The sequence below is a fragment of the Eretmochelys imbricata genome, chromosome 2 (genome assembly GCF_965152235.1).
Source record: "Eretmochelys imbricata isolate rEreImb1 chromosome 2, rEreImb1.hap1, whole genome shotgun sequence".
Taxonomy (NCBI): Eukaryota; Metazoa; Chordata; order Testudines; family Cheloniidae; genus Eretmochelys; species Eretmochelys imbricata.
This window is the reverse complement of record NC_135573.1, coordinates 40,873,736-40,898,527: the sequence shown is the minus strand read 5'-3', so window position 1 is coordinate 40,898,527 and position 24,792 is coordinate 40,873,736. Positions and strand designations below refer to the sequence as shown.

General features: G+C 43.8%; 1 protein-coding gene across 1 annotated transcript in view; it reads left to right on the top strand.

Annotated features, from left to right (window-relative positions):
- Positions 1-24,792, top strand: part of MATN2 (matrilin 2) — a 127,819-nt gene that overhangs the window by 73,856 nt on the left and 29,171 nt on the right. The window contains exons 7-10 of the mRNA XM_077808671.1: positions 2,741-2,863; positions 7,076-7,198; positions 16,838-16,960; positions 21,609-21,731. Of these exons, the coding sequence (XP_077664797.1) occupies positions 2,741-2,863; positions 7,076-7,198; positions 16,838-16,960; positions 21,609-21,731 (492 nt within the window). The remainder of the gene's footprint in view (positions 1-2,740; positions 2,864-7,075; positions 7,199-16,837; positions 16,961-21,608; positions 21,732-24,792) is intronic.

The following is a 24,792-nucleotide window of genomic DNA, read 5'->3' as shown; positions in this document are numbered from 1 at the left end:
GTGATTTTTTTTCAGTTTAAACTGATCAAAGACCCCAAAACTTCATAAACATCTTAAAGCAAGTTAAATCTTTACATCAGCTATAGGGATTAACTGAAATTAGTTGTATGCATTTAAACAGATCTACACCTCTCGAACATTTTAACCTGTTTAAGATGCTTTAAATACTTTAAATCAGTTTAAAGTGCAAAAAACTTTCCCAAAACTATAATTTGAAAAAAAACAGGTTGGCTAGATGTAGTGGGGCAGGGGGTGCTGAATAAGAAGCATCAGCCAAGCAAGAATGGACTTGAGCCAGGACAGCATTGGTTAAATCAGCTCAGTTCAGGATGCCCTGGCTGAATTTAAACATAAATAACTTTTAAAACTTACCAAATCACTTCTCTGCAAACTGGACTTCTTTTGTGTCTTGCAAACCAAACATGAAGAAAATGGACTGCAAATTGCAGTTGCTTTAAAGTCAGCACATTGTTCAGATTATCTTGGGATTAGACTCAATTGATTCAGAGCAAGGGTGTGTCAGAGTTCCCCTGTGTTCTAAATCACACTGGCTCTGGGTCAGTGTGAACACACAAGAAAAAGCTTCAAACAACTAATTTTTAAATGGTCAAAGTTTAAAACTCTTAACATTATTTTCTACCAATTTGGCTTGACAGGTAAGTCTCAGTGAGAGCAGCAAAACTAGCCAAGATTCAACCTATGTTAAGAAAGATGGAGCCAAAATGGTCAAACAAGGTGTTTTTTTTTTTTTTTTTTTTTGAGCTTTGATAAGTGCAGGACTAGATTAAGGCATAAGCATTATAGCCCATGCTTAGGGCTCTAAAGCTCCCAGAGTCATTTGATTACATCATCATTTTGGCTTTCATTTACAAAAAGAAAAAAAATTAAGCTTCTAGCCCCTTATGGTCACAAAGAAAAGCCTGAAACTTAAATAAGTGTTACCAAGACAGCTTGAAACAAAAGCACTGAGAGGTGTGAACTCCCCATCCATTTCAACATTAACTGGAAGACACACTGCTCTGGGGGTTTGCCAACACTAGCCCAAGCAGGTATACCTTATACATCCTGGCTCCTGGAGTACTTATTAGGGGTCTTCCTGCCTTGTTGCTGATTCTGCTCCTTTTTAGGGGAGCCTCTCTTGTTACCTGTGGGATGCCGTGGGACCCCATGCTGCTACCTCTGGAGAGGAGAGGAGCCTTCTGCATTCTAAGCCTCAATCATATACCAGGGCCCCACTGTGAAAGGCTTTATACAAACACATATAAAAAAGACAGTCTCTATACCACAAAGTTTATCTAAGTAACCTTTGACTCACCTCTAATGGTCAGATTTTTAAAGGTATCTGGGTACCTACAGATGCAGATGGGCACCTACTGGGATTTTCAAAAACACCTAAGCACCTACCTGTGTCTTTAGGAGCGTAAACAATAACTAGTCAAGAATTTTTCAGCAAAACATTTTTCTGTCCGAAAATGCTGATCTGTCAAAAACCAAAACTTTTCATGGAAACAAATTGGTTGTGAAGAAATGTTCCTTGGCAATGTTTCTGAGGTCCAAGATGGAATTTCTGAGACAAAAGCATGACCTGAATAGTCTGTATTCCAGTTGTTAGCACACTCCTCTGGGAGGTGGAAGACTTGGGTTCGAGTCCCTGCTCTGCCTGGTTCAGAGTGGAAGAGCTCTAGAAGGAGAGATTAAGAGCCACTGATTCAGAGCAGTGAATCAAACTGAGTCTCTCCCAGGCAAGTGCCCAAACTATTGGCTCTTCTGCCGTGGGTAGGCTCTCTGTGTTTTTTTTCATGAAAAATTTTGAAGGGTCTCAGTTTTCTTCCAATGAGGCATGAAACCACATATCAAAACCTCAAAAATGTTCACAACCTGGATTCATGTTTTCCAGCCAGCCTGACTAACTATCTTTAAAAATTTGATCTTAAGGAACTAACCTCTGCCCTCTTATCTAATTTTGCCAGGAATGAAGGGTTAGGGGCTAACTCTGACTGGTATAAATCAGTGGTATCTCCACTGAAGTCAGTGGAGCTACACCAATATAAAACCAGTGAGGGCCTTATGGCCAAATGCTGCTTCTAAGTGAAGTAAATGACAAAAATCTCATTGACTTCACTGGTGTTGAATCAGGCCCTAATTGTGCATAGATCCCACTGATCACTGCACAGTGAGCTTCCCTTTCTAACATACTTTATACATTGGTGGTAATGGTTGCCTGTGAACCTTCATGACTATCATCTCATGAGCAACTTAAATGAGGGAACTGCAAAGCAAACAAACCTGAGTTGTTCAGACACTGACTTTGCAGGTGAAGTAATGCTCTGATCTGGTGAGAGGCACCCAGAAGCACACTAATACACTTCTTCTTATAAATCATATCTAACTTGCATGCAGTAAAATAGTATAACCAGGTACTTTGTTAGAAAACCATGTGATACATTTTCAGTGTGATCTATGGGTATTTAGCTGCAAAAATCTCAAAAATACCAACACTCATTTCTGTACATCCTCCCATGAAAAACTTATCCCCCAGGGGCTCATTAAAAATATGTATGCTGCATTATAGTATGTGTGAAAATGGAACATTTTGTTTTCACAGCTTGAGACAGTATGGCAAGGTGTCAGCAGCATGTCCAGAAAGAGAGATGCTCGTTGAAAGAAACCAAGATAATTGGTTTTAATTTAATGTATTTGTCAATGTTCCTCATTGCTGCACATTTTTTTCTTTTTACAGGACCAGATTACTGTGCTTTGCAGACCCATGGCTGTCAACAGGAATGTGTTAATAAAGATGATTCCTATTTTTGTCGGTGCCGACAAGGGTTTACTCTTAATCCAGATAAGAGAACTTGCAAAAGTAAGTTGTCCTACAGTATGCAATAAAGCTCATCTGCTTTTACTTCTGAAAACCTGTATGGCTGACTTTACAGAAAGATCATAGCCTCTTCCATAGTGAAGGCTGAAACAAACCTTCTATTGTAAGGTGATTTTTAACCTCAGCCCCCTTCCTTCACCCCATAACTTTGCCAAAACCTAAACCAAACTCCTTGATATTTCACAGACCAGATTTTACACCACATTACAATTTTTCTGAAGCAATTCTGGGGAGTACTATGGGACATATGATGGCTCAAAACCAGGTCGTTCATTACTACTTTGAAATTTTCTTATTTGGGCTTGTCGTAACTCAAGTGGTTTTGGCCTAAATACTTCAAATTTATGTTGTAGCCAAGGACAGATGCCTTTGACTAATTTTGGGAAAGTAGGGGATGTATTATTTAGTTATTAAAAGCAGTTTACGTTTATATTTTAAACACGATGGAGTTCTTTACATCAGGGGTTCTCATCCTTTTTCTTTCTGAGTTCCCACACCCACACCCCCCATGCTATAAAAACTTCATGGCCCACCTGTGCCACAACAACTGGTTTTCTGCATATAAAAGCCAGAGCTGGTGTTAGGAGGTAGCAAGCAGAGAAGTTTCCTTGGCACCATGCCACTGGGGGCTGCGTGAAGCTACATTGCTCAGGCTTTGGCTTCAGCCCCAGGTGGCAGGGCTCAGGGCCCTGGCCTTCAGCCCCATGCAGTGGGGCTTCAGCTTACTACCCAGAGAGTCTAATGCTGGCCCTGCTTGGCGGCCCCCCTGAAACCTGCTTGTGGCCCCCCAGGGGGCCTTGGACCCGTGGCTGAGAACCACTGCTTTAAATCACCATCCCAGTTTCTTACAAAGCTTCGAAAACTGCCTCCATTGTATCAGCTTCCTAAATGAGACGTGTGGACCTTGGTGTAGAACAAATTTTCTAGGGAGGATGTGGAATCTACATCACTGGAGGTTTTTAAGAGCAGGTTAGACATATAACTATCATGGATGGTGTGGATAATACTTAAGCCATGTCTATACTACAAAGTTTTCCTGACACAAGTTACGTCAGCATAAAGCCGCAGCAGTTAGTATATCACTTGTGCGTGTACATGCTTGTCTCCTTGCGTCGGCGCTGCACGTACTCTCCAGGAGTGCTTGTGTCAATGGGTAGGTGCACCATGGATAGGTATCCCAGTGTGCAACCTGCCACCATTCAGCACACTGTCTTTTGGGTAGTTTCGGCAATGCCTGGTGGGGCAGAAACGACTCGCGTAGGGGTGACTGAGAGCCGGGGGTCAACTTCCCATAATGTACTATTCTCCATCCCATAATATCATCTTTCTCCCATAATTTTTGCACCTATTTTCAATTTCCTCTGAACCTGCATGGGACTTGTCACTGCCTGGAGTCTCTGGCAGAAGCATGAAGATTGCATAGCTCTGCACTATTGTCATGAGCACCGCAAGCACAGGATGCACAGTTCTCCAGTATTTACAGAGCCGCAAGAAGAGCTGCAAGGAACACGGTGGTCAGTTTATTGTGGGACATAGCGAGAACCAGGTCAAGGTTATTGGTGGCATTCACAGAGCAGCAGCAGATGGTGGAGCACCGCTTCTGGTGTGGAGGGAGAACCTCTCAAGGCTGCAACAGCTGCAGCTAACACACACAGAGGCACTATTGTCAGTACAGCAGAAATGGAAAGCGAAACTTCCGATTCAGCACTCCCTCCTTCCCTTGCTGCCCTAAAGTGTTAAACAAAATGAGTTTATTGACACTTCTGCTTTGGAGTGCTTGTGCCTGGTGCCACTCTCTGCTCAAGCCATGGTGAGTATGAGCTGCCAGAGGTGAGGGAAAGGAGAAGGGAATTGCTCAGTTACATGAAACTATGAGTATAGGGCACGGGCACTGGATACTGGCACCCTTTTCAATAGGTGGGGGTGGCTTTGGCTGCTATCTCACTCCTGAGGGTAGCAAAGGCACAGAGAGCACAACTGTTGCTGGCATCTTCAAGTCATCTGGGTCTGAATGCTGCTAGACTGTGTATTTGAATGGTGCCTGCTGAAGTTATCGCCGACTGGCATGGGAGCGTGTCCTACCGCGGAGGAAAAACTAAGGCTGCCATCTCTAGAAACCTTCGGGAGAGGATTGCCTTGTACCTCCAGGGAAGGTTCATCTATCTCTCAGGAGGACTCAAGAGTGCATATAAACAAACTGCTCCACATGGCCCCCTCCCCCGCCTAACTCTAGAGGGGAACGAAAAGCAGCTAGCTCTTTGTTGTATCATTACCTCTTGTAGTATGAGTGAATTAATGAAAAGTTGATAGCTGTGTCCAGCTAAATTGGGGGTGCTGTCACTTGAATGGGAAATTAATTTACAGGCTTACTCAAGTTTCCTTCCCCTACATCAGGCTCACCCATGCTTGATTACAGGGACTAGTTGGACTGCGGTGGAGTCAAAAAATGGTCCTGGGTCACAGCATCGCTGGCCCCCCCAGTCACCTGTCTCCCACACTCTTCCTCCTCGCTGTTCACAGCAGGGGCCTCAGAGGTATCCATGCTGGTGTGTGGGATGGTGGAATGTAGCTCTGTGTAAAAGCAGCAGGTCTGTGGCTTGGCACCAGGTCGATGGTTAGCCTTACTGGCTTTCTGATATGCCTGCCACAGTTCCTTGACTTTCATGGCTGTCACTGCTGCTGGTCCCTGTCGTAGCCCTTTTTCTGCCTCCCCAGAGCAAGCTGCTCTTCGATGTAGACGATGTTTCTACAACTGGTTCAGAGCTGGGCCTGCACAGCCTCGTCTCCCCATAGGCCCAGGAGATCCAATACCTCCCATCTACTCCAGGCAGCAGTGCAGCTGGAGCATGTAGCTGGCATGGTCAGTTGCACACAACAAAGGAGAGCAGATAGAAGTGTGCTCACCAAACAGGACAACCAGGAGCAGGCATTTCAAAAATTCACAGGGGTTTTAAAGGAGTGGAGGCTTGTGGTATATGTGACCTCTGGGCAGTGGAGTTAACAATTGTGACCAGATCGTTGGGCATTGTGGGACAGCTGCTGGAGGACTAGTTAGGGTCAACATAGGTAATGCAGTGTCTACACTTGCGCTGCATTGAACTCCGTACAGCAACCATGGCTCAATGCTGCTCGGGGAGCTGGTGCTACTATGTTCACATAAAGGGGCACTTACATCAGTGGGAGACAAATTTAAGTGTAGACAGATGCGCAGCTAGGTGGACAAATTTTGTAGTGTAAACCAGGCCTCAGTGCAGGGGACGGGACTAGGTGATATACTGAGGTTCCTTCCAGTCCTACATTTCTATGATTTCTATGACGCAGCTACTCTGGTGTGGGACCCAGCAAGCTTGCATCAAAGCAGATGCATCATGAGAGATTCTTAAGGCATATATAGAACCTGCACGCAGATGAAGCAGCTAGTTTTTCTTAGTACCTAAGCACTATGAAAGCCAGGAGCAAGAGGTAGTATTAATGTTTCTCACAAGCTAAGAGTAAAGCTAAGAAAATAGCCTCTTTTGGAACATGATGAAATGTCTTTCATCTTCACAAAAAATGTGCGTTTCGGTATGTGCTTTCATGTATCAGTATCATTTTTAACAGCAGTCTGGATTGCTGCTATGTTTATAATTTTATATAGCATTGTGACTATATTCAGGACTTTACAGGACCAGGAGCAAAGGGTCCAATTCTGAAAACATTTGCAAGCATAATGTTTATTACCAGGAGTACAGTTGTGAATTATGGACATGATAATGTCCCTACTAATGTCAATGGAATTCTTTTCAGTGACTTCAGTGGGCTTTGGATCAGCCCTTCAGTTTGGTAGTATTTTCAGAAGGGGGCTCTCATTCCCAGACACTTTACTTCATGGTTCACATGAAACAGACTTATAAAATAAAACAATCCATCAACTTTTCTACTTCCTCTTTTCTAAGCCAAACTGTGTGTGTCACTGTTGAGCAGTACCAGGCACTCCTCCTCCCCAAAGTGTTGATGTTACTTCTGATGGCTGGGGAAAAAAGCATTTGGGAATCAAAGCAAAGTCTTGCACATTTTTACTAATAGGCCACCAGATCAGCTGCTTCCCACAGTTTTATTAACAGTCACATGGAAGTTAGTAACATTTAAGAAGCATGATGTTTTGTTCAGTAACCAGCATACTTAGCTTGTATTCTTTAACCTCTCTCTCCACAGGAATAAACTTCTGTGCTTTGGGTAAACATGGCTGTGAACAGGAATGTGTTAACACAGAAGACTCTTTTGTGTGCAGATGTCATAGTGGATACACCCTAAACCTTGATAGCAAAACGTGCAGAAGTGAGTGTTTCACACAAACTGCAGCAATTAGTTCTTGCATTGGCCTGAGTTTTGAAAAGGACAAGGGAACTCTCCAGGGGCCCTTCTGAGATCTTTTAGAGCTATGTAAACTGCTGTAACTGTAAAGTCCAACAAGAGCCAGCTCCAGTGAAGTAATGTTGGTAAAATGCCTGCATATGTCCACCCAGTGGAGAACAAGTGTATCGTCTTATAACATTCTAATAACAGGAATTGTTTATTTAGCAGGAGTGCCTGACATACTTTGAAGTGCTTGTTAAAAATTCATCCAATATTAGCTGATATTTAGACAGTTACACGCCTAATACTAATGATTGTTTCATCTCAAAGGCTGGTTATTTTTTTTCTTCTGAAGTCTATCTGATATAAACATATCTCTTGCTATATGGTAATGAGAATACTGCTAAAGGAATGATATTCTACCAAAAATCATGCCAACCTTGTATATTTGCAATTGCTTTAGTTGTCAAAATATATTGTTTTCTCCAGAACCATTTTGCATATTTAAAGCAGCACTTTAAAAATGCAGAGAGCTGCAATTTTTCTTGATGAACTTATGCCATTTGGAAAAATGTACCAAAAGACTTATATAATTAAGAAAGTTATTATCTTCAGAGATCAAAAGAAAATGTTGATGGATTCTGCAACATACACAAAAACTTTGATACATTGTAATATAAGTAAATTAGACAATGTCATGAATATAAAGGGAAGGGTAAACCCCTTTGAAATCCCTCTTGGCCAGGGGAAAGCTCCTCTCACCTGTAAAGGGTTAAGAAGCTAAAGGTAACCTCGCTGGCACCTGACCAAAATGACCAATGAGGAGTCAAGATACTTTCAAAAGCTGGGAGGAGGGAGAGAAACAAAGGGTCTGTGTGTCTGTCTATAGTCTGTCTTTGTCGGGGATAGACCAGGAATGGACTCTTAGAACTTTTAGTAAGTAATCTAGCTAGGTACGTGTTAGATTATGATTTCTTTAAATGGCTGAGCAAAGAACTGTGCTGAATAGAATAACTATTTCTGTCTGTGTATCTCTTTTGTAACTTAAGGTTTTGCCTAGAGGGGTTCTCTATGTTTTTGAATCTAATTACCCTGTAAGGTATCTACCATCCTGATTTTACAGGGGGGATTTCTTTATTTCTATTTACTACTATTTTTATTAAAAGTCTTCTTGTAAGAAAACTGAATGCTTTTTCATTGTTCTCAGATCCAAGGGTTTGGGTCTGTGGTCACCTATGCAAATTGATGAGGCTTTTTATCCAACATTTCCCAGAAAAGGGGGGTGCAAGTGTTGGGAGGATTGTTCATTGTTCTTAAGATCCAAGGGTCTGGGTCTGTAGTCACCTAGGCAAACTGGTGAGGCTTTTTACCAAACCTTGTCCAGGAAGTGGGGTGCAAGGTTTTGGGAAGTATTTTGGGGGGAAAGACGTGTCCAAACTACGTTTCCCAGTAACCAGTATTAGTTTGGTGGTGGTAGCAGCCAATCCAAGGACAAAGGGTGGAATATTTTGTAATTTGGGGAAGTTTTGACCTAAGCTGGTAAAGATAAGCTTAGGAGGTTTTTCATGCAGGTCCCCACATCTGTACCCTAGAGTTCAGAGTGGGGGAGGAACCTTGACATGGTGGCATAGTGGTGGGATTAACCTGAAATCATTTTGAGATCCAGTTGAGATTTTTTGAACTAGAAATACAGATTTTAAAAAGGAATTTTTTTTTCCTTTGGAGCTGCTGGAAAAGCAGCTTGTTTTCTCTCTGCTTTGGAGCCAGAGCTGAGACAAAAGGGGATTATCTTTGTGAATTGCAGGTTTTCTTTGCCTTGAGGCAGGGTACGTAACTCCTGCAGGGAAATTCACAGTCTTCCAACCCAGAGGTTTATTTTTTTCTTTTCCCCTAAAAGTAAATAGGGAGGGGGATGTTCTACCCATTTGCCTGGAGACAAAAGTGGCAAGGTTTTTTTTTTTTTAGGATTTTGACTTTTTTGTTTTACAAGAAGCACAGGTTTGAAAAGGAATATTTTTTTTTCCTTTGGGCTGCTGGTAAGCAGGTTTCCAAGTAGTTGGAGGTTTTTTGCTTTGATTTGGGCCCAGAGCAGAGACAAGGGAATTGTCTTTTTCTGTAGGCTGACAATCACTATCAGAGAATAGGTATTCTATTCCAGCACAGCAAAATTTTACAGCCAAGTTTTGTTTATTTCTAAACCTTGGGTGTAAAGTTAGTTAAAACAGAGAGGTTAGAATGACAAAATCCATGGCTCAACACAAGCTGGAATTAGCCAGATTTCAGGCTGTGGAAAGACAAAGGGAACATGAAAGACAGATAGAACTCATGCGGCTGAAGAAGGAACAAGCGAGAGAGGCAGAACAACGCCAAGCAGCTGCTCACAGGAGAGCTATGGAAGCAAGGGACAAAGAACTGGAGGAGAAGGAAAAAGAGAGGAAGTATGTGGAGGAGATGGAGAAGATAAAGGCTCAGCAGAATATCCCAACAAACCCTAGTAATCCTTCTCCAAGTACCACTTCCCATCCCAGAAAGTTCCCCACCTACAAGGCAGGCGATGATACTGAGGCCTTCCTAGAAAACTTCGAAAGGGCCTGCCTTGGGTACAACATCTCTACTGACCAATACATGGTAGAGCTGAGGCTGCAGCTCAGTGGACCCATAGCTGAGGTGGCAGCTGAAATGCCTAAAGAACACATGAACAAGTATGAACTGTTTAAATCCAAGGCGAGATTCAGAATGGGGATAACACCCGAGCAGTCTCGTCGGAGGTTCAGAGCCCTAAGGTGGAAACCAGACATGTAATTTACCCGACATGCCTACCACATTGTGAAACATTGGGATGCCTGGATATCAGGAGCAAGTGTTGAATCTCCAGTAAATTTGCCCTTCCTAATGCAAATGGAACAATTCTTAGAGGGTGTTCCTGAGGAAATAGAAAGATACATCCTAGATGGGAAGCCCAAAACTGTAATCGAGGCAGGAGAGATTGGAGCCAGATGGGTGGAGGTGGCAGAGAAGAAGAAAACTGGTCGCAGTTTGAGCGGAGACCAGAAGGGACAACCCCAGACCACACCCTATTACCGGTGGCCGCCCAAGGCCCCTCCTACCTCCCAAAGAACCCTCCAGCCCCCTTATCGTCCCACCACCCCATTCTCCAGCAACCCACCTCGCCCCAGTGACCCGTCAGCTGGACGATGTTTTAAATGTAACGAGCTGGGGCATGTAAAGGCCAACTGGCCCAAGAACCCCAACAGATTACAGTTCATTGCACCGGAATCACACCAGAGGTCCGCAGGCCCAGATACCTCCCAGATACCCTTGGAGCAGAGGGAAACTGTGAGTGTGGGAGAGAAGAAGGTCACCGCGTGGAGGGACACCGGAGCACAAGTGTCAGCTACCCATGCTTCCTTAGTGGACCCCAATTTAATCAACCCAGAGATCCAAGTGACGATTCAATCCTTCAAGTCCAACTCTTTCAATTTGCCTGCAGCCCAGTTGCCTGTCCAGTACAAGGGCTGGTCAGGAACGTGGACTTTTTCAGTCTATGATGATTATCCCATCCCCATGCTGTTGGGAGAAGACTTGGCCAATCATGTGAAGCAGGCCAAGAGGGTGGGAACGGTCACCCGCAGCCAGGCTAAACAAGCCGTGAGGCCTAACTCTGTTCCGGAAACTTCTATCAGGACCCGGTCAGAGGTGATGGACCCGGACCCCAGGCCAATGTCTGCAACAGCAGTAGTGGATCCAGTCCCAGAGACCCAGACGGAACCAGTCCCAGAACCAGAACCAGCCGAACAACCAACACCAGACCCAGTGTCAGCACTGAATCCAGTACTTGCAACCTCAACACCAGAGGGCCCCACCGAACCTGAACTGGCAGCAGCCGATAACCCTACACAAGAGGCTCAGCTGGAGCCTGAATCCCAACATAGTGCACCAGCGGAGAGCGGTTCACAGTCAACAGAAACAGCTCCATCCCCTATATCGCTTCCAGAGGGACCAAGCCTAGGTCCACAATCCCATGAGGAACTGATGTCTCCAACATCAAGGGAACAGTTCCAGACTGAACAGGAAGCAGATGAAAGCCTCCAGAGAGCTTGGACGGCGGCACGGAGCAACCCACCGCCTCTCAGCTCTTCTAATCGATCCAGGTTTGTTGTAGAAAGAGGACTTTTATACAAGGAAACTCTTTCTGGTGGACACCAGGAAGACTGGCATCCTCAGAGACAGTTGGTAGTTCCAACTAAATACCGGTCCAAGCTCTTGAGCTTAGCCCATGATCACCCTAGTGGCCATGCTGGGGTGAACAGGACCAAAGACCGTTTGGGGGGGTCATTCCACTGGGAGGGAATGGGCAAGGATGTTTCTACCTATGTCCAGTCTTGTGAGGTGTGCCAAAGAGTGGGAAAACCCCAAGACCAGGTCAAAGCCCCTCTCCAGCCACTCCCCATCATTGAAGTTCCATTTCAGCGAGTAGCTGTGGATATTCTGGGTCCTTTTCCGAAAAAGACAGCCAGAGGAAAGCAGTACATACTGACTTTCATGGATTTTGCCACCCGATGGCCGGAAGCAGTAGCTCTAAGCAACACCAGGGCTAAAAGTGTATGCCAGGCACTAGCAGACATTTTTGCCAGGGTAGGTTGGCCCTCCGACATCCTTACAGATGCAGGGACTAATTTCCTGGCAGGAACTATGGAAAACCTTTGGGAAGCTCATGGGGTAAATCACTTGGTTGCCACTCCTTACCACTATCAAACAAATGGCATGGTGGAGAAGTTTAATGGAACTTTGGGGGCCATGATACGTAAATTCGTAAATGAGCAGTCCAATGATTGGGACCTAGTGTTGCAGCAGTTGCTCTTTGCCTACAGAGCTGTACCACATCCCAGTTTAGGGTTTTCCCCATTTGAACTTGTATATGGCCGTGAGGTTAAGGGGCCATTGCAGTTGGTGAAGCAGCAATGGGAGGGATTTACACCTTCTCCAGGAACTAACATTCTGGACTTTGTAACCAACCTACAAAACACCCTCCGAACCTCTTTAGCCCTTGCTAGAGAAAACTTACAGGATGCTCAAAAAGAGCAAAAAGCCTGGTATGATAAACATGCCAGAGAGCGTTCCTTCAAAGTAAGAGACCAGGTCATGGTCTTAAAGGCGCTCCAGGCCCATAAAATGGAAGCATCGTGGGAAGGGCCATTCACGGTCCAGGAGCGCCTGGGAGCTGTTAATTATCTCATCGCATTCCCCACCTCCAACCGAAAGCCTAAGGTGTACCATATTAATTCTCTAAAGCCCTTTTATTCCAGAGAATTAAAGGTTTGTCAGTTTACAGCCCAGGGAGGAGACGACGCTGAGTGGCCTGAAGGTGTCTACTATGAAGGGAAATGTGCTGGTGGTGTGGAAGAGGTGAACCTCTCCATGACCCTTGGGCGTATGCAGCGACAGCAGATCCAGGAACTGTGCACTAGCTACGCGCCAACGTTCTCAGCCACCCCAGGACTGACTGAACGGGCATACCACTCTGTTGACACAGGTAATGCTCACCCAATTAGAGTCCAACCTTACCGGGTGTCTCCTCAAGCTAAAACTGCTATAGAACGGGAGATCCAGGATATGTTACAGATGGGTGTAATCTGCCCCTCTGAAAGTGCATGGGCATCTCCAGTGGTTCTAGTTCCCAAACCAGATGGGGAAATACGTTTTTGCGTGGACTACCGTAAGCTAAATGCTGTAACTCGCCCGGACAACTATCCAATGCCACGCACAGATGAACTATTAGAGAAACTGGGACGGGCCCAGTTCATCTCTACCTTGGACTTAACCAAGGGGTACTGGCAGGTACCGCTAGATGAATCTGCCAAGGAAAGGTCAGCCTTCACCACACATCTTGGGCTATATGAATTTAATGTACTCCCTTTCGGGCTGCGAAATGCACCCGCCACTTTCCAAAGACTTGTAGATGGTCTCCTAGCGGGATTAGGAGAATATGCAGTCACCTACCTTGACGACGTGGCCATATTTTCGGATTCCTGGGCAGACCACCTGGAACATCTACAAAAAGTCCTTGAGCGCATAAGGGAGGCAGGACTAACTGTTAAGGCTAAGAAGTGTCAAATAGGCCTAAACAGAGTGACTTACCTTGGACACCAGGTGGGTCAAGGAACTATCTGCCCCCTACAGGCCAAAGTGGATGCTATCCAAAAGTGGCCTGTCCCAAAGTCAAAGAAACAGGTTCAATCCTTCTTAGGCTTGGCCGGTTATTACAGACGATTTGTACCGCACTACAGCCAAATCGCCGCCCCACTGACAGACCTAACCAAAAAGAAACAGCCAAATGCTGTTCAGTGGACCGAAAAGTGTCAGAAGGCCTTTAACAAGCTTAAAGCGACACTCATGTCTCATGACCCCATACTAAGGGACCCAGACTTTGACAAACCGTTCCTAGTAACCACAGACGCATCCGAGCGTGGTGTGGGAGCAGTTTTAATGCAGAAAGGACCTGATCAAGAATTCCACCCTGTAGTGTTTCTCAGAAAAAAACTGTCTGGGAGGGAAAGCAACTGGTCAATCACTGAAAAAGAATGTTACGCCATTGTCTACGCTCTGGAAAAGCTACGCCCATATGTTTGGGGACAGCGTTTCCACCTGCAAACCGACCATGCTGCACTGAAGTGGCTTCACACCGTCAAAGAAACTAACAAAAAACTTCTTCGGTGGAGTTTATCTCTCCAAGATTTTGATTTTGACATCCAACACATCTCAGGAGCTTCAGACAAAGTGGCTGATGCACTCTCCCGTGAAAGTTTCCCAGAATCAACTGGTTAAAATCGTCCTTGAGATGTAGAAAATATTCTTAGTCTTTATGTACTTGGTAGTATATTTAGAGATGCATGTGTCTTATTAACTCTGTTTTCCTAGAGCTCCAGGAAGAAATCCCAGCCAGTGTTTCACCCTAGCTGAGATTTGGGGGGCGTGTCATAAATATAAAGGGAAGGGTAAACCCCTTTGAAATCCCTCCTGGCCAGGGGAAAGCTCCTCTCACCTGTAAAGGGGTAAGAAGCTAAAGGTAACCTCGCTGGCACCTGACCAAAATGACCAATGAGGAGACAAGATACTTTCAAAAGCTGGGAGGAGGGAGAGAAACAAAGGGTCTGTGTGTCTGTCTATAGTCTGTCTTTGTCGGGGATAGACCAGGAATGGAGTCTTAGAACTTTTAGTAAGTAATCTAGCTAGGTACGTGTTGGATTATGGTTTCTTTAAATGGCTGAGCAAAGAACTGTGCTGAATAGAATAACTATTTCTGTCTGTGTATCTTTTTTGTAACTTAAGGTTTTGCCTAGAGGGGTTCTCTATGTTTTTGAATCTAATTACCCTGTAAGGTATCTACCATCCTGATTTTACAGGGGGGATTTCTTTATTTCTATTTACTACTATTTTTATTAAAAGTCTTCTTGTAAGAAAACTGAATGCTTTTTCATTGTTCTCAGATCCAAGGGTTTGGGTCTGTGGTCACCTATGCAAATTGGTGAGGCTTTTTATCCAACATTTCCCAGAAAAGGGGGGGTGCAAGTGTTGGGAGGATTGTTCATTGTTCTTAAGATCCAAGGGTCTGGGTCTGTAGTCACCTAGGCAAATTGGTGAGGCTTTTTACCAAACCTTGTCCAGGAAGTGGGGTGCAAGGTTTTGGGAGGTATTTTGGGGGGGAAAGACGCGTCCAAACAGCTCTTCCCCAGTAACCAGTATTAGTTTGGTGGTGGTAGCGGCCAATCCAAGGACGACGGGTGGAATATTTTGTACCTTGGGGAAGTTTTGACCTAAGCTGGTAAAGATAAGCTTAGGAGGTTTTTCATGCAGGTCCCCACATCTGTACCCTAGAGTTCAGAGTGGGGGAGGAACCTTGACAGACAATGTGGTTTGATTTTCAGGTGGGAAGGTGCTTAGCTCTTTCTGAAAATTAGGCCCCTTTGAGGTGTCACCAGTAGGGCATGCCACACTTGAGGCAACCCAATTTACTGGTCGCTTTTGAAAATCTTGGCCCTTTTCTCTTTTTTAGTATTACAGTTTTTATTTTTGCAGATTTAGGTATCAAAACATGTTGACCTAAGTTTATAGTTACTATAGTTCCAGAAGCCTGGTGACAACTATAATTTGTGATTATTTTGTTACTTAAAAGAACATAAGGAAAGATTTAGTGTGAGAAGCTAGAAGGTTTAGATTTTAAAAGTGATATCAATAATACATATTACAATTGGCATCTTTTATTTGTAACAGATGATGGTGATCTGAGACTGTAATCTGCCAGATAGGATAGTGGTTTGTTTATTTTGGTTGTTTTGCATTTCTCTTGTACAACGGCCCCAAAGCACAGCTCCACTTATGATGATGTAAACTTATGGAAAAAAGGAGAATGTGCCAACTGGAACTTATTGTAACTAGTAAAAACTTCAATCTCAGCTTCACTTGTTCAGGCCAACAGTATTTGTAACTATGTATGATGTTAAATCGGGACAGATTTCTGTAAATATATTATATATAATTTAAAAAAAAACTCAATCTTACACAATAGAGGAGGCCTTATTAGGCTTAGCAAATGGCTATGGATATGACTCTGATAATCCAGTAAATTTTTGCATCTTTAAAGGCTTTGGGGAATTGAGACATAATAGACCACATTTATATTGGGTAACACTGAATACAGTCACGTTGACTTAGGGTGAAGTTCACCCATGTGACTAAGAATAGTGAAGAATGTCCACTATAAAATGTTAAGGGGGAAGCTTGCTATAAAAAGCTTTTAAGATTTTTTCTTGCTAAAAAGTGCTTTGCTCTGTATTTTTACAAAATCAGCAGAGTTACACAGCACCTTCACACAAGCACATATCTTGCTTTATGAACTATTAACCATACCTCTTAATTGTCCCTTGTTAGGACATACAGGGCAGACTTTAAACTCAAATTCACACATATATTTGGTTTTTATAGAGACCATTTCCATCACAAATACAGAATCAATAAAATGCAAAGTGGTTACATTAAGTCCCCTACACTCTCCGTTTTTAAGTGTCCCATATTTTGGCTTTAGCAGATAGAACCTAGCAGCAAAAGAATATTTTTAAATTACTATATCTGTCAGTTTAAACAGAATTGACTCATAATCCTCTAATTGTTGTGGAATAAATTGAAACTCATAAATGACTAACACTCACATTTACTGTCTGAGAAAAACGTGTCGTGAACAAAGAAAAGATTTCTGTGTGTGAAAAAGAGAGCATAGCCTCGTGGTTTAGGCATAACACTGTTAGGACTCCTGGGTTCTCTATTCCCAACTCTGTTGCAGATTCCCTTTGTGATTATGGGCAAGTCGTCACTTTTCCATGCCTTACATTCATTGTCTGTAACATAGGGATAATAAATACCTACCTCACTGAGCTGTTATAAGGATAAATTAACTCATGTTTCTCAAATGGATCCTTAGATGGGTTAGCTATGTAAGTGCAAACGTTTATGATTTTTTTTCTTGATAATCATATGTACAAAGATTCTGAAGCACTTAGTACTATGTCATGGTTTTGGTCTTTAACTCTCTAATGTGTTTTCTTAATTCCTAACATAAACCATTAGGAGTGGATCACTGTGCTGAGAACAACCATGGCTGTGAGCAGCTGTGCCTGAACACAGGCGATTCATATGTCTGTCAGTGTTCTGAAGGATTCATCATTAATGAAGACCTAAAAACCTGCACACGTAAGTCTCTTGATTATTTCTTTGATCAGAATGAAAGCGGAGGGAAGCAAACAAACACTAGGAACATTGGAATTGATACGCTGCATCAGACCCAAGGTCTATGTAGTCCTCTATTCTGTCTCTGACAGTGGCCAGTACCAAATGCTTCAGAGAAAGATGCGAGAACCCTGCAGTAGACAGATATGGGGTAATCTGTCCCCCACATTAGGTCTCATCCTGGTCTATAATAGTTAGAGATTGACATAAGTTCTAAAACATGAGGCTTGATATCCCTTCCAAAACATTTTTATCATCATTAATTGTGACAACTCTGGATAATTTGACTCTTGTTAGGTTCTGGCCCTCAATGACTGACAGTAGCAGACAGTTTCACAGTTTCATTATTTATTGTATGAAAAAGTATTTCCTTTTAGTGATTTTTTAACTTTCCACGTTTTAATTTATTTAATGTCCCCTTGTTCTTGTGTTATGAGATAGGGAGAACAGAAGCTCATGATCTGTCTTCTCTATACCCTGTTCATTATTTTATATATAATTTAATCTTGTTCCCTCTTATTCGTCTTCTTTCTAAGGTGACAGTCCCAATCTTTTCAGTGCCTCTTCATCTGAGAGTTTTTCCAGAGATCTTTCTTGTTGTGCCTTTCTGAATCTCCTTTAGTTCTGCAGTAGCCTTTTTGAGATGGCATGACCAGTACTGCACACAGTATTCCAGATGATGCCACACGATTAATTTATATAATAGCATTATAATAGTTTCCGTATTATTCAGCATCCCATTCCTTATGCACTGAAACATTTGTTAGCTTTTTAGACCACGGCTATGTATTGACATCTACAGTGATGCCCAGGTCCCTTTCTTGAGTGAATTTAGAATCCTGTAAAGTGTACAAGTACTTAAGGACTTCAATTTTTTTTCCTGCAATGTTCATTATTTTGCATTTAGCTACATTGAATTTCATTTGGCATCATATTGTCCGTTCACTTAGCTTGTTTTGATCTTTCAGAAGTTCCTCACAGGCCTCTCTGGTCTTGACTAACATAAATAAGTAATCTGCAGTTTTGGCTACCTCACTATCTACCCCCTTTTTACAGATAATTAGTAAAAATGTTAAACAACCTTGAGGCACCCTGCTGCTAAGCTTTTGCCATGATGAAAATTTACCATTTAATCCTTCTCTTTGCTTTCCGTTTCCTAGCCACCTTTTTATCCAAGACAATATATTTGCTTCTCATCCAATGACTAAGAACTCCTAGTAACTTTAAGAAAAGCAGAGACAATAGCTTATTCTGCATCAAACTGTGCTTCCAGTTGAGCAGCTGAGACTGTAAATTTGAAGTAGCTCAGTTTGAAAGTCGTTTTTTCTGCCGTTGCTGAGTGTGTACATTGTCATATAAGGAGTGCGCCGAATCTTCAAATTGTGCTTGAATTCTGCATTTTTAAAATGCATGGAATAATGAGAACAAATTCTGAGTACTCATGGAGAACTCCATGGGTGTGTGGGGCTGGAGCACCCATGGAAAAAAATAGTGTGTACTCAGCACCCAGCAGCCACAGCTGTTCGGCGGTGCCCCCAATGAGCTAATCAGGGGCATCACCAAATAGCTGTCAGGCCACACCGACTAACAGCTGTTCGGTGGCTGCCTCCAAACAGCTGTTTGGCAGCTTAGTGAGGGACTTGGGGGAGGGCAGAGAGTGGCGGTGGGCACGTGGGGGCCTCGGGGAGGGGGTGGAGCAGGGGTGGGGAAGAGACAGGGTGAGGGCAAGGCCTATGTGGTAGGGGTGGAGTGGAGTGGGCTCTCGGGCTGGAGCAGGGGAGGAGTACCCCCAGAGCAAACTAGAAGTTGGCACCTGTGCATGGATAGTTACAGGAAGATGGAATTAGAAATAGAAGTCTGGCCAATGAAATTACAAGGCTGGGGTTTTCAAAAGAGTCCAAGGAAGTTAGGCGCATAAATCAGTGAAATTTGGGCACCTAATTCCCTTCAGGTTCCTGTGAAAATCCCAGCTGAATTATTAATAAACAACTGTACAGACCATAGAAATATACTTACAAGAGTCCATGCTCCCCAAGTATCTTCACGCCCCATATATGTAAAAAAAAATCCTCTCATTCCTGGTTGCAGATACATATTTATAGATTTTTTAAGGCCAAAAAGGACCATTATGATCATCTAGTCAGGCATCCTACACAACATAGGCTATGCTATCCATCTTCCACAAAATACAGGTATGTACAAAGTCCTCCGAAGAACGTGCATCCTCACTCTCCATTAAATATGTATCTTCCCACAAAGACCACATGCACTAAGAGATCTGCACTCAAATGTTCCTGTATTCTGAGAGACCAAATAAGTGCTTCCTGGGAAAATCTGTTTTCAGTGCTCTTGCTCCATGTGCCTTCCCCCACATACATACCTCTTCAGCTCCTGGGCTCCAGGATCTCTCTGCTGGTAGGTCAGTGAGCGATAGCAGATTGCATTGCAGACAGCAACTTAGTGTCCATCTTCAGGCTGCAGTTCTAAAATCTCTTTGGTGGGGGAAGGCCTCTGTCTCATTTACCCTTCACTCAGGATCTCTGGCTGTCTGTTCTTCTCTCCTGCTGGCAGGGAGGAAGATGTTACTGGGCATTCTTATCCTGTCCTCTTTGCTGTTGAAGAGGAGGGTTTTGGTGAGTGATCTATTGTAGATATTATTCTAATGCCAGCCAGCTCATTGGCCCTCTTCACAAATTTCGTGCTGCTGCTTTCATCATCTTCTACCCCTCTTGTGTGTGTGGATACAGGTACAAATCATGATGCTCTGGAAGCCCTGCGTGTGGATGAACACATTCTGTTAAGTGACTTTCTTCTTTATTCAGGAGCTTCAAGTCCTCAGTAGAGATGTCACTAATGCAGCCTTCATAGGAGCCTCAATACATCAGAAATTAAACTTGCCCTAGCAATGTTTCTATTCTTAATATAGCTAATGAGTGTTAAGATTCACTCCAGTTTAATAGAATTAGTAGAGTAATTGCCCGCTTCAGTGGAAAAATCTGCAGAAGGGGCCAATGAGAAAGGAAAACTCGGTGAATTTTGCCTTGCTGACTCTTCCTGGAATTATCCCCACTGGTCAGAGGGGTTTGGCAGGCCTCACCAAAGATTTTGGTGGCCACTCTATCTGCCTTTCCCCCCTCCTCAGTTCCCCAAGCCTGTTGATTGCATGGACAGCTCCTGAATCTGCTGCTTTCCCTGCCATTGGGCAACAAAGTTTCAGCGAGTCAAACTACCATTAGCAAGGTCCCCCTGCAACAGCACAGCTGCAGTCACAGAGAGGATCCAGGGGAAGATAATGCAAATCAGAGAGTGGAAACACCTTTGCTCCTCCATCTCCTGCCCCCTGAAGTCCACAGAGATCCATCCATCCATCCACCCCTCCAGAAGAGGGGTAACTAATGCTACCAGGACAGACTCCTGCCTTCTGTGCAGAAAGAGGAGAGGGATGGCTCCACGGCTTCGAGCAGAACCAGTGGATATAGGGAAGAAGCTGAGCTGCTGTTTTAAGAATTATATCAACTTTCCTATGGAAAATCCTATTTCCTTGGTAGCAGAAAAGATGTTTTTAAACTCTGGCGATTTAGTTTCCTCCAGGTATTACTTGGATTCCCATCAGAAGCATTAAAGCTATACAGTGACTCCTGGACTCCTCTGGGCACTGAATTTGATCCCTCTTGAGTATTTCTTCTACTTGCTGATTTACCCCTCTCTGCACATCTGTTTGGGAACAGACTTTGTTCTGCTCCTGAGCTCCAGCTGACCCTGTTAAAATCACATGGGCAATCTTTTTAGATTATCATAAAAGATTTTTGGGTCTTTCAGATAACTGTTAAATGAGCAGCTGAATAGATGTGTTTAATATATACCACTTCTGAATCAAGAGACTGCTATCATAAATACTGGGAACACCCTAGTAATAAACTGGCTTCTGCTCTGACATCTAGCAACTATAGCAAATGGAACTCCATATGCAGCAGAGCTCACACACAGCTGGACGGAGTGCCGAGTATGGAACTCTGAGAGCACTAGGTCTCATGTTAAAGAAAAGAAAATCCGTAGGAAAGTTAAGAAGACAAATGTAACTGAATTAAAATGATTTGTGTTAATTATTGTTCAGCATCAAAGCTCACATGGTCTAATCCCAAATCCATTGATGTCAATGAGATCAGGTACACTGAGAGTTCTGGGACTCACCCACCTCCATGTTTTCACATCAAGTATGTATGCTGAATCATCAGTGAAAGGTGAATGTTTAGAAGAAAACCTCTGTTGTTTTGATACCTGGTGGTTGTTACTGTATGTTACTATATGACATAATTAGCAAAATATCTTTATAGTTAATCAAAAAGTATTGAAGTATCTGGACTCTCTTTTCTGAGCTATTGCAAACAGAAAGATAGCTTTTTCTCACCTCTGCCCACAGAGACCACGCTAAATCATACCTAAAAACTCCTTTGATGTTTCTGAAAGGTATATTTATTTTTGAAAAAGAACTGAATTATTGTTCAAACAATACAGTATTTGCTTGTTGATATATCATGCAGCTGTATTAGAGACAACCAGCTGCTAATTCATGAATTTTTAACTTCTTCTTACAACTCCATATCATTTTCAGGAGTGGACTATTGTGCACTGAGTGACCCTGGTTGTGAACATTTGTGTGTAAACAGTGAAAAATCTTATACTTGTCAGTGCTTTGAAGGATATGAGCTTCGTGATGATGGGAAAACTTGTAAACGTAAGTTTTTATCAGACCAAGTGACATGGTGCCATATCTTTTGTTGCCTGCAACTGTACAGTATAAAATCAGTATGTGTGATGTAAATGAGTAGCCCTGAAGCTGGACTCTGGGATGAAACTGGGGACCAAAGGTACATTAGTACAGATTTGTATTTTGCAACAGGCAACAGTAATTTTCTCCACAAACTAGGTTAAAAAAATTTAACATTTCTACGGCCTCGCTCCTTGTACTGCAACCAAGGAGCTCACAATATGAATGGCGTTTCCATTTCTTTGCCCCACTTGTGTGACAAAGAACGTTAAAAAGGGATTGCATAATTTGGGCAAGACTGTAATGAAATGAAATGAAAGTCTGAAAAAATCATTGCCAAATTTACTTCAGTATTGCAGCCTTCTCTAGTGCTCAATCGCTGTACTTTACTTCTTTAAAAGCCACCTAGATATAATGTGTATAGTAATGTAATTGTATTCCCAGTTGTTTGGGGACTAATCCGTTAAAATGGTTCACATCTGATGTTAAAAAGCATGTTATTAGGAAAGCTTTTAAAAGACTCAGATACTACAGCAATGGTGGGCAACCTGTGGCCCGCAGCCCGTCAGGGTAATCCGCTGGCGGGCTGCCAGACCGTTTGTTTACATTTGCACAGCCACCCATAGCTCCCAGGGGACGCGGTTCGCTGTTCCCAGCCAATGGGAGCTGCAGGAAGTGGCGGCCAGGTGAACTGCAGCCATTGGGAGCTGCGGGTGGCCATGAAAATGTAAACAAACGGTCTGGTGGCCCACCGGCCCACCAGCCGTTTATCTTGACGGGCTGCATGCAGCCGGTGGGCCGCAGGTTGCCCACCACTGTACTACAGTGATAAATTGATAATATTATTTACTGTTTGTATTAAAACCACAATCAGCATTGGAGCCCCATTGTGCGAAACTATGCAAACATATAGAAAGACATGCTCCCTTCCCTAAAGTATATACAACCTGAGGCCCAGATCCTGCAAGAAGTTACGTGCAAGCAGACTCCTGCATTGGCATTGAGCTCTGTGATGGGGTGTTCACCCCAAACGTGCCCTGAAAGGGTTAATGTAGGCCAAGATGAGGAGGGGGGCTAATTAACCAGACAGGCTACAGCTGAATAATCCCCTGATTGGATGAGGGGGCCCAGTTGAGGAGGAAGAAGCTGGGTGTGGTTTATAAAGACAGGAAGCTGATAACAGAGGAGCCTGCGGGGAAGTAGTCTGCAGTCATTCCCTGGGAGAAGAGAGGTGTGTTTGGGATCACAACGGCAAGCAGCCTACAGTTACCCCCTGGGAGAAGGGATTTTTGGCTGGCAAACCCAGAGAGGAGGGAGAGCCAGAAAGGGTAAGAAGGGCTTAGGAAAAGCAGCAAGGAATAGGATAGTGCAGACTTTGGCTGCTGATGAGAGGACCCCTGAACTGGAAGCCAGAGTAGAGGGCAGGCCCCAGTTTCCACAAAGCCACTGGGGAAGTGGCACAGACCAGACAGCGGAGCGTGGACTACTTGAGACAGTTTGCCCTGAAAGACTTTGATACCCACAAGGGGAAGAGCACAGTGAGCTGACCGGAGAGCCAAGTCACAAAGTGGAAGCTGTAGCTCCTGGAGAGAGAGCAGCAACGGAGTGTGCAACAAGCTGCCAGAGGTGTGTGCAGCCGCTGGAAGGTGCTAATCCCCAGAATGGCCAGCAGGAGGCACGCTATGTTGAGTGGATCCTGTGACAAGCTCTGTGCAGGACTTTAATTTAAAACAAGCTGAAACAAGGGAGTGTAACAAAGAGAGAGAGAAAGGGAAGGAAAATGAGCATAACAAATATATTTAGTACATGATTGTATAGCTTTTAATTTTTGTTTTGTTTTAAATATAAGGTATAGCTAAAATTAAATGAAATATCAGCAGTCCTCACTGGCCATCTGTCTACCCATTATCAGCTGACGATTTCCTGTGGGTATCACAGCACATAATACAACAGATCATTTACACCAACCTTAAACACCATGTAAACTGAACTTTTGTAATCCTATTTTATTACAAAAAGACAAATATCTATTTAACCACAGAGGGAAAAAGCCTGAGTGTTCTGGTTCTGGTCAGCAGGTTTTTTTGCTTGAAGATCGTAAGATGATGATAAATATCTTGTTTTCACAGGAAAAGCTGGATTTGAAATGTAAATAACTTGACAGTTCAAAATCTGCTTATTCCTTAGGGTATGTCTACACTACGGAATAAGGTCGAATTTATAGAAGTCGGTTTTTTAGAAATCGGTTTTATATATTCGAGTGTGTGTGTCCCCACAGAAAATGCTCTAAGTGCATTAAGTGCATTAACTCGGCGGAGTGCTTCCACAGTACCGAGGCTAGAGTCGACTTCCGGAGCGTTGCACTGTGGGTAGCTATCCCACAGTTCCCGCAGTCTCCGCTGCCCATTGGAATTCTGGGTTGAGATCCCAATGCCTGATGGGGCTAAAACATTGTCGCGGGTGGTTCTGGGTACATATCGTCAGGCCCCCGTTCCCTCCCTCCCTCCCTCCGTGAAAGCAAGGGCAGACAATCGTTTCGCGCCTTTTTTCCTGAGTTACCTGTGCAGACGCCATACCACGGCAAGCATGGAGCCCGCTCAGGTAACCGTCACCCTATGTCTCCTGGGTGCTGGCAGACGCGGTACGGCATTGCTACACAGTAGCAGCAACCCCTTGCCTTGTGGTAGCAGACGGTACAGTACGACTGGTAGCCGTCATCGTCATGTCCGAGGTGCTCCTGGTCGCCTCTGTGAGGTCGATCAGGAGCGCCTGGGCAGACATGGGCGCAGGGACTAAATTTGGAGTGACTTGACCAGGTCATTCTCTTTAGTCCTGCAGTCAGTCCTATTGAACCATCTTATGGTGAGCGGGCAGGCGATACGGACTGCTAGCAGTCCTATTGCACCATCTTCTGCCGAGCAGCCATGAGATGTGGATGGCATGCAGTCCTTCTGCACCGTCTGCTGCCAGCCAAAGATGTAAAAGGTAGATGGAGTGGATCAAAACAAGAAATAGACCAGATTTGTTT